General features: G+C 41.9%; 1 protein-coding gene across 1 annotated transcript in view; it reads right to left on the reverse strand.

The window, feature by feature from the left end:
- The window catches only part of cacna1g (calcium channel, voltage-dependent, T type, alpha 1G subunit), a 321041-nt gene that overhangs the window by 20120 nt on the left and 288111 nt on the right, over nucleotides 1-12810 (reverse strand). Inside the window, exons 27-29 of the mRNA XM_039616673.1 lie at nucleotides 9371-9522; nucleotides 6180-6289; nucleotides 4006-4139 (exon numbers count right to left, since the gene is read on the reverse strand). Coding sequence (XP_039472607.1) covers nucleotides 4006-4139; nucleotides 6180-6289; nucleotides 9371-9522 — 396 coding nt within the window. The remainder of the gene's footprint in view (nucleotides 1-4005; nucleotides 4140-6179; nucleotides 6290-9370; nucleotides 9523-12810) is intronic.

The following is a 12810-nucleotide window of genomic DNA, read 5'->3' on the forward strand; positions in this document are numbered from 1 at the left end:
TAGGCGTGTGTTTTGAATCATGGATTTGACCATGAAATTGCTAAGAGGGATAAAAGCTAACGACTAACCTTATATCCATGTCTATTAATAGCATTTTCTGTGGTGTGTTGTGCAAGTTCAAGGTTTGAAGAAGCAAAGCGTACGCACATAAGGTAAAATGTCATGTAAAATGCCACTCACTGTGGAAATGTTTTATTTGCCTTCATGTTAGAATAGCTAAGCTGTGACACCATGAGTGCAAGGGGTTGGTGGGTTGATGATTCTCAAGCTGTTGTCTCACTGCTTATGGTGAGTGAGTTGTTACTTTTTTGCCATATAGTAAAATAATAAGTAATAAAAGTATGAGGAATTGCTTTTGTTGTTTAATTTGAGATAGTTATTAAACACATCACTTATTGGTGCCTAAACCGGTGTAATTACAGCTTTGGTGAAATAAAAAAAAAATAGCGTCTGTGAAGGTTCTCAGTCATCCAGGTCATCGTAGTCAAAGGAAAAATAGTAAATATTGACTAATAAATATTGAATTTTGTTAAAACACAAGAGTGTGTTAGGGTGCTTATTTTTTCATTATGGTAATTTAATCCAATTTGAAGTGAGTTTAATAGTTCATTTTATAAAAAATGAAAATACTTGAGCTGATTTCATCAGCATTTTAATCTAATCAAGAGGTAATGTAGTCAAAATCTCATCTTTCAGGCTCTGTGTGAGGATCTAAACGTATTCTACGCTAGATTCGACACAGCGAACACCAGGAGACCGGACAGTGTGCGCACCGCGGATGACGTCAGTGCGCACACTGTGTCTGAGGAGGATGTGCGGAGGTACTTCAGGAGAGTGAACCCACGCAAAGCTACTGGTCCGGACGGGATTCCCGGCGCGTCCTCAAGTCATCTTGCGCGGCTCAGCTGGCTGGAGTGTTTACACATATCTTCAACCTTTCCCTCTCTCTGTCTGTAGTCCCAGCCTGCTTCAAAATGGCCACCATCGTCCCTGTACCCAAATCCTCCACCATCTCATCATTGAACGACTGGCGACCTGTAGCCCTGACCCCCATCGTGAGCAAATGCTTCGAGAAGCTGGTCAGGGACTTCATCTGCTCTGCACTACCCGACTCACTGGACCCTCTACAGTTCGCATACCGCCACAACAGGTCCACTGATGATGCCATAGCCCTGACACTCCATGCTGCCCTGTCACACCTGGAGAAGAGAGACACGTATGTGAGAATGCTGTTTGTAGATTACAGCTCAGCATTCAATACCATCGTTCCCTCGAAGCTGGACAGGAAACTGCAGGATCTAGGACTGAGCAGCTCCCTCTGCAGCTGGATCCTTAACTTCCTGTCTGACAGACGCCAAGTGGTCAGACTGGGCAGCACCACCTCATCCCCATCACACTGAACACTGGTGCTCCACAGGGGTGTGTACTGAGCCCTCTCCTGTACTCACTCTACACCTCACGACTGCACGGCCACTAACAACTCCAACATCATTGTGAAGTTTGCGGACGACACTACAGTGGTGGGTCTTATCAGCAACGGTGATGAGACAGCCTACAGGGAGGAGGTCAGCGCCTGACCCACTGGTGTCAAGACAACCATCTCACCCTCAACGTCGCAAAGACAAAGGAGCTGATAGTGGACTTCCGGAGGTGCAGAGGTACACACCCCATCACCATCAACGGCGCCGCTGTGGAGAGAGTGAGCAGCTTCCGCTTCCTTGGTGTACATCTGGCTGAGGATCTTACGTGGTCAGTACACATAAACAAGACAGTGAAGAAGGCGCAGCAGCGCCTCTTCTTTCTCAGGAGACTGAAAAGATTCGGCATGAGCCCCGCATCCTCAGGACCTTCTATCGCTGTGCCATTGAGAGCATCCTCACTGGATGCATCACCACCTGGTATGGCAACACCACCGCTTACAACCGCAAAGCTCTCCAGAGAGTAGTGCGGTGTGCTGAACGGATAATTGGAGGTGAGCTTCCCTCCTCCAAGACATCTACAGGAAGCGGTGCCTGAGGAAAGCGGGGAGGATCATCAAGGACTCCAGTCACCCCAGCCATAAACTCTTCAGACTACTTCCATCAGGAAGGAGGTTCTGCAGCATCCGGTCCCGTACCAGCAGACTGAGAGACAGCTTTTTCCACCAGGCCATCAGACTGCTGAACACGTCATAGACACCTCACCCTCACTACTGGAACTTCAACATTATGCACTCCATACTGTACATTAATGCCACTGTTTTGCACATACCTACCTCTGTATATTTTATATTTTATATATCTTATTTTATTGTTTACTCTATTTCATTTGTAAAACATGTATATACACACTCACACACACACACACACACACACACACACACGTGAAAAACATATTTAGTACACACATTCAGTAATGTATATACCTTTATATATGGTACATATATTTATTACTTTTAGATTAACCATTTTATATTTTGCTTGTTGCACGTTATTGTATTTTGCACAACTCTGTTGCTTGTGAAGCTTGCACACAAAAATTTCACTACGCATGTACTGTACCAGTGTACCTGCACATGTGACGTGACAATAAAGGTGATTTGATTTGATTTGATTTGAAGTTTGGGCTGAAATGCAGATGCAAAAATGAAATCAAAGCAAATCTTCAGTGGCTGAAAAAATCCAATTGACCAAATAGTTCTCTGGAAAATAGCTTCACCATTCCTGGAAGATGCCTCAAACCTCTGCTTGGATAGCAGGAAGGAATAGTTTGTTTGTTTTTTTTAACTGTTTCTGAAGTCTTAGAGCATCAGTAATAAATATAATTTCTAAGACATTTCTTCCCCGAATTTTCTTTGTTAGCTGTAAGCACTTTTATAACATTTTATTGTTCTATGAGCATGATTATCCTAAACCAGATCACCTATTTGTACTTGTGGACTACATCAAATTCACACATGGTCGAAGCCTACATTTGAATTCTGTTTTAAACATTAAATGTAAAGCAACACTTGGTTTTAATCCATCAGATTCTCCTGTGTCTGAGTTGTGACATTGATTAGTCTGTTAACTTACACAGCTGGAATTTCTGCCAGATTTTCTGTGCACAAAGGACACACATGTGATGCATCTCACTGACAGCGTTGGACAGAAAACCCACCGCCTTTTGTTTCCAGTGCTGACAACATGTGAATTTAATCTAGCTAACTCAGATTCCTGCTCAGTCTGATTATGAGAGGCATGCTGATGCCAGACAGAAAGACTGGACCCATCAAATACACACAGACAAACAAAACAAAAAATGTGTTTGGGTCGGCTGAGCAACAACAATTAATCACGACTTCCATGCCACCAAATCGCTGCTCATTCAGTGTTTGGACCAAACAGACAGGCTCCCGTTCTGCATGTCTTAGCTCCTCTTTCTCTCATCTTCCTTCCTTTTGTTTCCTCTCCTCAAGCCTTCAGGTAAAGCCTCTTATCTCTCCTATCTTCCAATAATCAACCTGAACCTCTTTTACTCTTCACACCTTTTTCACTCCTGACTTCATCTCACCTTCTGGTAGTCTATTTTTGGGTCAGAAGTCATTCATCAGTCCCATCTCATTCGTTTATCTCTCTTTTATTCTTACATCTCTTTCATCCTTCTTTACTGTACCCCATCCTCTCCTTAGCTTCTCGCAGCTTAGTTCACTTACTGTCACAGTGTGTTTTGGCTCTCTCACACCCTAAGCTCACTTTCCTCACCCTGTGTTTTTCTCTCCCTTCGCTTCTTCTCAGTTTGTCAGCTGACTGTGTTTCTCTGTGCCATCTGGTCGGCTCACAGCCTGCCCGAACCATGCTGAGATCTGCCATGCAAAAAATGACAAAAAGGGGAGTCCCGGGGATGTGTGTTTTACATCATCTTCAAAGTGCAGCACCTTGAAAGAGTTTGCTGTGCATTGGTGTCTCACACTGTGTAAGGGTCGGGGGTGGGGGGGTGGGGGGAGAAGGGATTAGCGGTAAAAAGGAGCAAGCGGGAGTGTCATACCTCGAGCAATCCTCAGCACTCTCATGATGCGAATGATGGTGGGGTTGATGGGCAGGGAAGCGTTGACCTCAATCTCCTCCAAAGTGATGCCCATGATGGACAGCAGCACGATGGCCAGATCCAGCTGGTTCCACCTACACACCAACAACCACACACAGACGTACACAAAACATACTCATCAGGACCAAACACGCACTTGGGTTAGGCGTTTTCACTGAAACCTCGGATAAATGTGATTGGCTGCAAAAATGGACTCAAACAAATCACCCATATGTGAGTCATTTCCTCCGTCACACAAGTGTGAACTCCAGTCATATGAAGTGGACTTCAGTCAGAACTGAGTCACAGATCTGATGACTTTGAACTTTAAGAAATCGACAACAGTCCAACTCAGAACTGCAGTCTTATGTTTTTGACTGAGTGCGCTAAGAAGTGCTGTCGTGTCTGAAGACACAACATTGATTCGTTCTCGAGTTATCGCATTCACAACTAGCATTCTACTGTTCTTGTTTCTAGTTGCTTTGGCAAAGCTAATCACCTCCTGGCTCGAGTGTCATATGAGCAGAGATGTGGATTTGATTTTCTCATGCAGTACTTAGCAAGGAAGCTACACTTCCCCGTAAGTTGGAGTGCTTGGAGGAAACACGTTCCAAAATTTGACACCACAGTGGTAATAGCTCCACCACCATTCTGCCCAGTAAACAGCTGGGTCGATCCCATCATGACAGAGATGGTCCCTTATTTAGGAGAACTGCGACATGGATAGAAAAAGGTATAACGCTAAGGAAGAATCTTGGGTACAATACAGCTTTTATGGCCTTTTTTAAGTCTACAGCACAGGTGTCCAACTCCAGGCCTTGAGGGCCGGTGTCCTGCAGGTTTTAGATGTGTCCGTGATCCATCACAGCTGACTTAAATGGCTAAATTACCTCAACATGTCTTGAAGTTTTCCAGAGGCCTGGTAATGAACTAATCATTTGATTCAGGTGTGTGTGAGATCTAAAGCCTGCAGGACACCGGCCCTCGAGGCTTGGAGTTCGACACCCCTGGTCTACAGAGAGGCTCAAAAGATTCTGTATGATGTATCCCCTCAGTGTTCCAAAGCTTTAGTCATGCATATTTAACTAATCGAATAACTCATGAAATTTAGAGACGGATCATTTTCTCCATGACAGTAAGAGCGTGCTGACTATTTTAAGTGCTATGAGGAACATTTTTTTAAAAAGCAGCCACGATATCGTTCCAGTCACATAGGCATAGTCCACAAAATGTTCAGACAAGACCAATTTTGAAGTTGCTGTTCAATAAACGACAAATCTGGAACGAAGTGAATGTATAAAACCTGAAGACAGAGGTGGGTGGTCGCAGTAACCTGGTTATTGCACTGCTATTTACATTGTTTCTAACCATGTGAGGCTTTGTTTCGCTCAGAGTTTGACATTTAAATCCACATATCCCTATAGCCACTCAAACTGCATTAATCAATCTGCCTGAAATTATATATGTATTTTCAAATTAGCACAGCGGTGTTTTGGCTAAATGCTGCTGTACTTGGAAACAGCCTGATCATGTGTGCAAAAATAAAAGGTTGTGGACTGAGCTGTTATTAAACTGGGCTGTTGCCAGACTTGAAAAGGATAATGGTCTTTCTCTGGCGAATGGGACAGACATCGTGGACTCCTAGGTGGTCAGCTCTGGTCCAGAAACACGATGTCTCCACTGAAGTGTGTGGGTTTAGTGGGTGTATTTCTTTATATGCAACATGTGCCAGTATGCAGCAATGCTGCTGGGATTGTGTTTGTGTATTATTGTGTGGTTTTCAGCAGAAAGCCAGAGATTTCAAAGCTATGAAATCATCTAAGGCATTTGTGTTTTATTGGTGTTTAACAAGGCTGTTTGTATTCATGCAGGCCTCTCTGAGAACCAGTCACTGGAGCACCTTAGAAAAAGCTCATTTAACTTCTCTGAACGCTGCCTCAGATTTTCTACATGACTCAGAATTTAAAGACAAGTGCTTGCAACCACTTATCTACTAAAATATCACATCCACCCCAAATGTCAGAACCGAAAAACGGGAGGCAAATGTTTATTCAGAATCTCAGTTTTTCTTTGTGTCAGTGTGGGAAAGGTCAACATGACACGTCGGGGAACTTGCGAGAGATTTATATACTGACTTGTCTTTGAAGAAGCGTCGGAAGCCGAAGGCAACCAGCTTGAAGACCGACTCCAGCACAAAAATGAGAGTGAAGATGTAGTTACAGATCTTCAGTGCCTCGTCCAGCTCCTGAGAGAAATGATAAAAAAAAGTTACAGATTCATAAAGTGCAAAAGTATCCATTTTAACAAGTCTGTAAACCCGGCATTAAATTTTCTCTCTTACTCCACCATGGCGATCTATGGTTTTCATTATTTATCGAAATGTGCTGAAGCTGCAGAGAAAACCAATGAAATGATCTCACCTCGCTGCTATCTTTTTCATATTTTAATGGGAAAACACCGATTTAAACTGAATGGCTTGTTATGCTGCTTAGTTTTAGAGCTTAAATAAACCACGTTCTTGCTTTTATAATCCTTGCATAAAATACTAAAGGGTCCATAATGCAAAGACTGTCCTTTCTTCAGAATTAGCCATTCCATGAATAGATCACACCATCCCCTCTGTTCCTCCCTCATTAGAATCAAAGTGGCCACTTCTTTCTTTTTGTTGCTGGAGGGAGAATTCACATTTCCCATCTGCATGTAAAAACTGACCTTTAACAGAGAGCTGTGGAGGGAACTGGTCATCAGGAGGGATTGGGCTAAAGTCTCACTGGTGGTAATGCATAGACTAGCAGTTGGCACCAGTTTGTGATAAATCCCTTGATGCCAGCCATCTATTATTTTCTACTTTCTACAATCTGTTCTACTTTAAAAGCAGTCAGAGACCATTGATTGATTCCTGCAGGAAAATCTCTGTTTTTACGCTTATTACAACCTTTTATGCTAGCACTCTCTGTTGATATGTCATACTCCCAAGTAGTCTCTGATTCAAACCAAATACATTCAGTTCTACCTAACATTATTTAATATCTATACTCAGCAAATCTAATAACAATTTTACTAATTATATTGTTGTAAAAGATAAACAAACAAAAAACAAATTCCAGATTTTCTACCAAAAGGCATTTTAGCAAACCTCTTACTCTTCCCAGAGATGCTGCACTGTACTGGCTACCATCTGTTGTGCTAAACTTTCTATCCTACCCAATAACACTGTTCAGTCTTAATGCCTTCTAACAAACAACATTCTGTTTCTCTTAAGGGTATCCGTTAGAACAACCTTCTGTTGTACTAAAAAGTAAAACCCCCACATTCTACCCAAAGAGCTTCTAATCTGACACCAACGGTTCATTGAAAACATCATTCAGTTTAACCAACCACAGCTCTAAAACCACCAAACCTTCTATTGTACCTTAACATATTTTCTAGTAGTTACTGACAGAGATCAGCTTTATATGGTTAGTTCCATAAATATTTGGACAGTGACTCAGTTTGTGACCACAGTAGATTTTAAAATCAAATGATAAAGATGCGACCTCAGGGTTGTCACGGTCAGGTGTGAAGAGAAAGAGGACCCAAATGCAGGACTTGCAGATTTATTATAAGCTTGGCTGAACTGTGGTAACTGTTTAGAAGTTACAGCTGTTTTGACATGTGGTACCCCACTTTCAGAAGCTCAAAAGTAACTGAACTAGCATTATTTTAAATGTAAGAACTCTCTCCACACACGGATGAAAATCTTTTGCAGTGACAGAGAGCACAGCTCTGTATACAGTAGAACTCATCCTGCTACTCCTGGTAACGTCACATTATCAATAGATAATAGTGGCTCGCTTCCACAGGCAGCCTCCACCGTGTTTGACAGATGACGTATTATGCTTTGGATCATGAAACAGCCTCAGAAACAACGGAAAATGGGGTAACGTGCATAAAAATGGCTATAATTCATCAACAGTTAATGCAAGGCTTTTACTAAATCCCTGAATTAAAGTTGAAAGTTGAAATTTGATTGTTTGATCTAAAATCCACTGTGATGGCAATCAGAGGCAACAATTCAAACATTATATTGTGGCACTGGCCAAATATTTAGAGAATTCAGAAACAACTTCAATTTAGGGCTCATGTCATTTTTTACTGTCTACTAATATTCTTAGCATGTTGCTAAGAATATTTCATGTACCATGCCTTACAACGCCCTTATCCACCCTGTAATGCAATCCTATGCTTTTGTTGACTCTCCATTGACATCTGATGCATCTTGCTAAATACAACTTTATCCACTCAGTCACCTTTAATTTTCCAAAAATCCACCACAGTTCTCTGATTAAGCAGTTGGCCAACAATGTGATACATGAAGTGATGGACTCATATTTCAAAAATGAGTGTTGGAGAAATCCCAGCTGGCAAAGCCTGATGCCTGATGGTGATTAAAATATAGACTATAAATCCTAAGAATCCATAACCAGACCTCAGTGATTCTCAGGATACATAAAATTACCTTTCTTTAATGGATTGGATCTGGACTAAACCTGGTTACCTTAATTATCTACAGTTTGGAGCATTATTTAAAGTCCTTTAATATGACTTTTTTCTTTTCTCCGATTGTCCAAAAATTCAGTATTTATTGTTTTGACCTCCCTCTATAGTTTACCACTGCCTTTCTAGCCAAGCTTTTTACAGTTCTTATCTAACTTTCATTTGTTTTCCCTGATGACCTTATCCCTCACTCAGCCTTGTTCAAAGAACTGGTGAGGCGTTTTTGTTTTTTTTTCATTAGTATTTTATTATCGTTGGAAAGGCTTGTTCACCTGACACTGTCTCCTAAAGCATTCAAAGCTATAAACCTCATGTTCCTGGAAGGCTGAACTAGAATTCCAATAACATTCGTTTTTAGACGCCACTGACCTGAAGATTAAGGAATGGAGTGTCTAACAGCCAACATGCGTTGCCAATAATCAGCTTTTTATATTATTTTCATGGCAGCAAAACTTGAAAGAATTGACAAAATTTGAAGAATTAGACTCCTGACACAACAAAAGAGCGTGCATTTGTCTGTAACTGTAGGACTATGAGAAGCTGCACTGTATTCATTATATCATCTGAAGTGACTGATATGAGCTGGTAATGAAAAACCACTCATGAAAAAGAACATCCAAAGGAATTTTTAATATTTAACATTAATATTTTTTATTTATATTCATATAAATATTCAAACATAGTGATTTCTTTTAGATTGACATGCAAACAGATGTGTAAAACTTTTTTTCTCTTTTTTCCCCCCAAAAGACTGAGCCAAGCCAGCAACGTGTTTTCCCAAACATCTGACCTTAGGCTGCTGATAGTGCTCCATTGACATGGTGATGACGTTGAGGCCTATTACGATGGTGATGAACAAGTCCAGGTAGTGGCTGGTGCACATCTTGTGGATGAGAAGGCGGGTGGGGGAGTAATCCGAGTAGTAGGGCTTACTCTGAGCTTCTGTTGGAAGTGGGAAATGGTTGGGGGGAGTTGGGGTGAAGGCAGGGGTGAGTAGGAGGAGGAGGAGGAGAAGGAGAAGGAGGAGGAGGTGATGTTCAGAAAGTGAGACAGGAGGTTTTATACTGGGACAACATACAGTAGAGCTGCTGTGTTGAGGACTGGAGTCGACGAAGCCTTGTTTTAAAGGAAAGTTGTCAGTGGAACATCAATGCATTAAAGTCACTCACAATGGCTGACTCCCATTAAGAATATGAGAGTATGGGAAGAGATGGAAAAAGAGAAGGCCGATCAGATAATGAAGAGAGAGAAAGAGAGACTACAGCCAAGCGCTCCTGTGGTCTGGAGTCACGACTAATCAAATCAGATCCCCTCCCCTCTGATCAAATTTTCTTTTCTTTCTCTCTTGCTTTCTTTCTTTTTTTAAATAACTCTCCTCTGACACGATAAGAGACAAACAGCAAGTGCTCAACGTGGGTTTGAAAGAGAAACTCCAGGGAGGCGGCTGCTGTCGGGCAATTCCAGGTTGGAGACGTGGCCCTCTCGCCCTCTTTCTCCCTGATCATCTTGTGACACGGCCTCTCCTTATCTCCTCTGCTCCCCTCCTCTCCGGAGAAGAAGATTAACGCATTAGGAAAGTTTTCCATACTCATCCATCACTTCATTCCTCACCCCTTCCCTTTTGTCCAGAGAGGATGGATGGATGGATGGATAGATAGGCTGGGAGTTAGGGTGAGGAAGAGAGAGGAGACTCGTTCCATCTATCACCCTAACACTCCATCAGTGAAGGAGAGGCTCTAGGTCACACGAGTAAAGGGATGTAAAAGGGAATCACACACACACATTAAAAAAAAAATCCTTTGGGTGTTGTGAGCACTCCCTGTCTACCCAATTAACTGTGACTGCAGCTGTGCTGAACTCAGACTATTCCCAGTGTGTATGTGTGTGCCGTTCATGGTGTGTGCCTACAGGGTTCCCTATTGAATCAGGAAAACCAGTATAGAAAAAAGACACACATATCTATCTATCTATCTATCTATCTATCTATCTATCTATCTATCTATCTATCTATCTATCTATCTATCTATCTATCTATCTATCTACCTATATTTTGGAATCAAGATGTGTATTTATGATATAAAATTTAGTAGGTGCAAAGTTATAAATGTTGAGCTCCATCTATCCCACTTTATACTGTATTCAGATTTGTATTTATGGCGGTCAATGTCAAAACCAGTGATTGGCTGCCCTTCAGAAACTTTGAGCGTGACTTGACAAAAACGGAGGAAGAACTTATGCGCTGCTCGTTTAGCTTTAAACTAACATGATCGCGCGTTCGAGTACTGTTATCTTTGACTTAGGCTATTTTTCCCAATTAAATACAAACAAAAGACACAAATCTAATTAAAATATAAGCGTGATTTTCAAAATAAAAACAACACAGTCAGCTAATGGCCTCCTCAAAATTGACTGCAGGCACAAACACACCAATTAAAGGCTGGATAAAATGCGCTCAAGTGGATGAAACCGCCTACGCTATAATTACGCGTGGCATGCCTTAGCATTTTCGCTGCGTGATCTTTAGCAATACAACAAAGGGAAGCGGTCAGACCTATCGATCTGATGTAAGTGCTCCTTCATAGCAGCAAAAATACTGTTTGCATTAATTAATTACAGCTAAATTAATTACAGCTAAAACATGTGATTCAGTGTTAAAAAAATGCCACTTTTCACTTCCTATAAGATTTGATGTCCTGTCATAGGAACTGCTGAAAAGCTTTTGATGTAAGAGTTTTGCGTGGGAGGTTCTTCTTTTCACTGACAGCACACTAAACAAAGACTAGCAGAGTTGCAGCACCTGGAATTAAGGATCGAGTCTGATGTTTCTGTTAAAAATAGAAACTCAGAGTAATGCAGTTACGTGATATGTCTAATCTATTATTCCTTCTACTGGTGCAAACAGTGCTGTGGGGATTTATCATTAAGACCTGGCTTCATTCACATTCCACTCTTATTTTGAAAGGTCAGTTGGTGCTCACCAGTCAGCTTGGTTCCTTCCCATTTAGTAGTTTCATGTGTGGCAGTCTTAAAGGAAGCCCTCAATGAAGTTCTGCTGTCACTCGAGAGTTTGAGTGGAGTTTGACGGAAGATAGAGGAGAAAGCTGATTTTTTATTTCTTTTATTTATTTAATAAAGCATGGACGCATGTCTTTTTGCATGCACAACAATGCCAACAACGGTCCTCCACTGAGCACGAAGAGGTCAGAAGTCTTACTTACTGATAGGGATCTAAAACTAAGAGGCTAAAGGGTCATGCCCCAAGAGATGTCCCTAAATCGGGGATATTTAAACAAGTTAAGGTGTTTGACTTTTAATAGTTTCTCCCTGAAAACTTTTGTTTATGTCAGACTCATGGGCACAGAACATTAAGAAATAAGGCCTGCCTCTGCTAATAAACTCGCTTTGTTGTCTTTGCTGCTGTCGAGGTAAATAACGGAGAGTTGGAGACTTGTTGAGTTCTGAACTCTACCGAGTGCCTTCAAGTGAACTCATTCTATATTTGTGCTCCAGTTCATCTTTGCTGAGAGCCAATTTTGTGCCCGCTGGTAATTATTGATATTGACAGCAGGAGCGATGAACCTGAATGTCAGTGGTGCAGGCAGAACCGCGGGGGCGGCCAGCGGTGGAAGTCTGACCGCAGACATGTGCGTGCCAGACAGTGAAAACGATGTGGCTTCTGGTGTGAGCGGTCTGGCTTTTCAAATTAATGTGCTAACACAAGCTGACGCGCTCCCGTCACCTGCTTTGCTTTTGCAGCAGGACGGCACCTGGAATTATCTCCGCACCAACATTTCCTCGTCTTGTCTGCGACTTTTTACATATATATTTATATATATAAACGCCCAAACTCTTATGGATGTTTCGCCACTTGGCCTCTGAGTAGACAGTGATAAAGCAGATGTAAAATGTCTGGGACACATGCTTTTTGAAACGGGGCAGTTAGGTATGGCCCTTGTGGGGACGCAACAGCTTGGTTCATTCACTGGGAGTTTGCATTTACGAGCTCGTCCATCATCTCTGAATGAGCAAACATTATTTTTACTCTGCTCTACTTACCGTCTGCAGGTGCACTGCCGGCTACGCCAGACAGACACACACACACACACACACAGAGGAGCAGTACTTTTGCTTTACCACCCCATCTCCTATATCCTCTCCTCTCATTCATTTAGATAGTCTGCATAATATGTTGTTTTTTTGTCCTACTGTCCTATTTACATTCCTTTAGAG

The sequence above is a fragment of the Oreochromis aureus genome, linkage group 8 (assembly GCF_013358895.1).
Source record: "Oreochromis aureus strain Israel breed Guangdong linkage group 8, ZZ_aureus, whole genome shotgun sequence".
Lineage (NCBI taxonomy): Eukaryota > Metazoa > Chordata > Actinopteri > Cichliformes > Cichlidae > Oreochromis > Oreochromis aureus.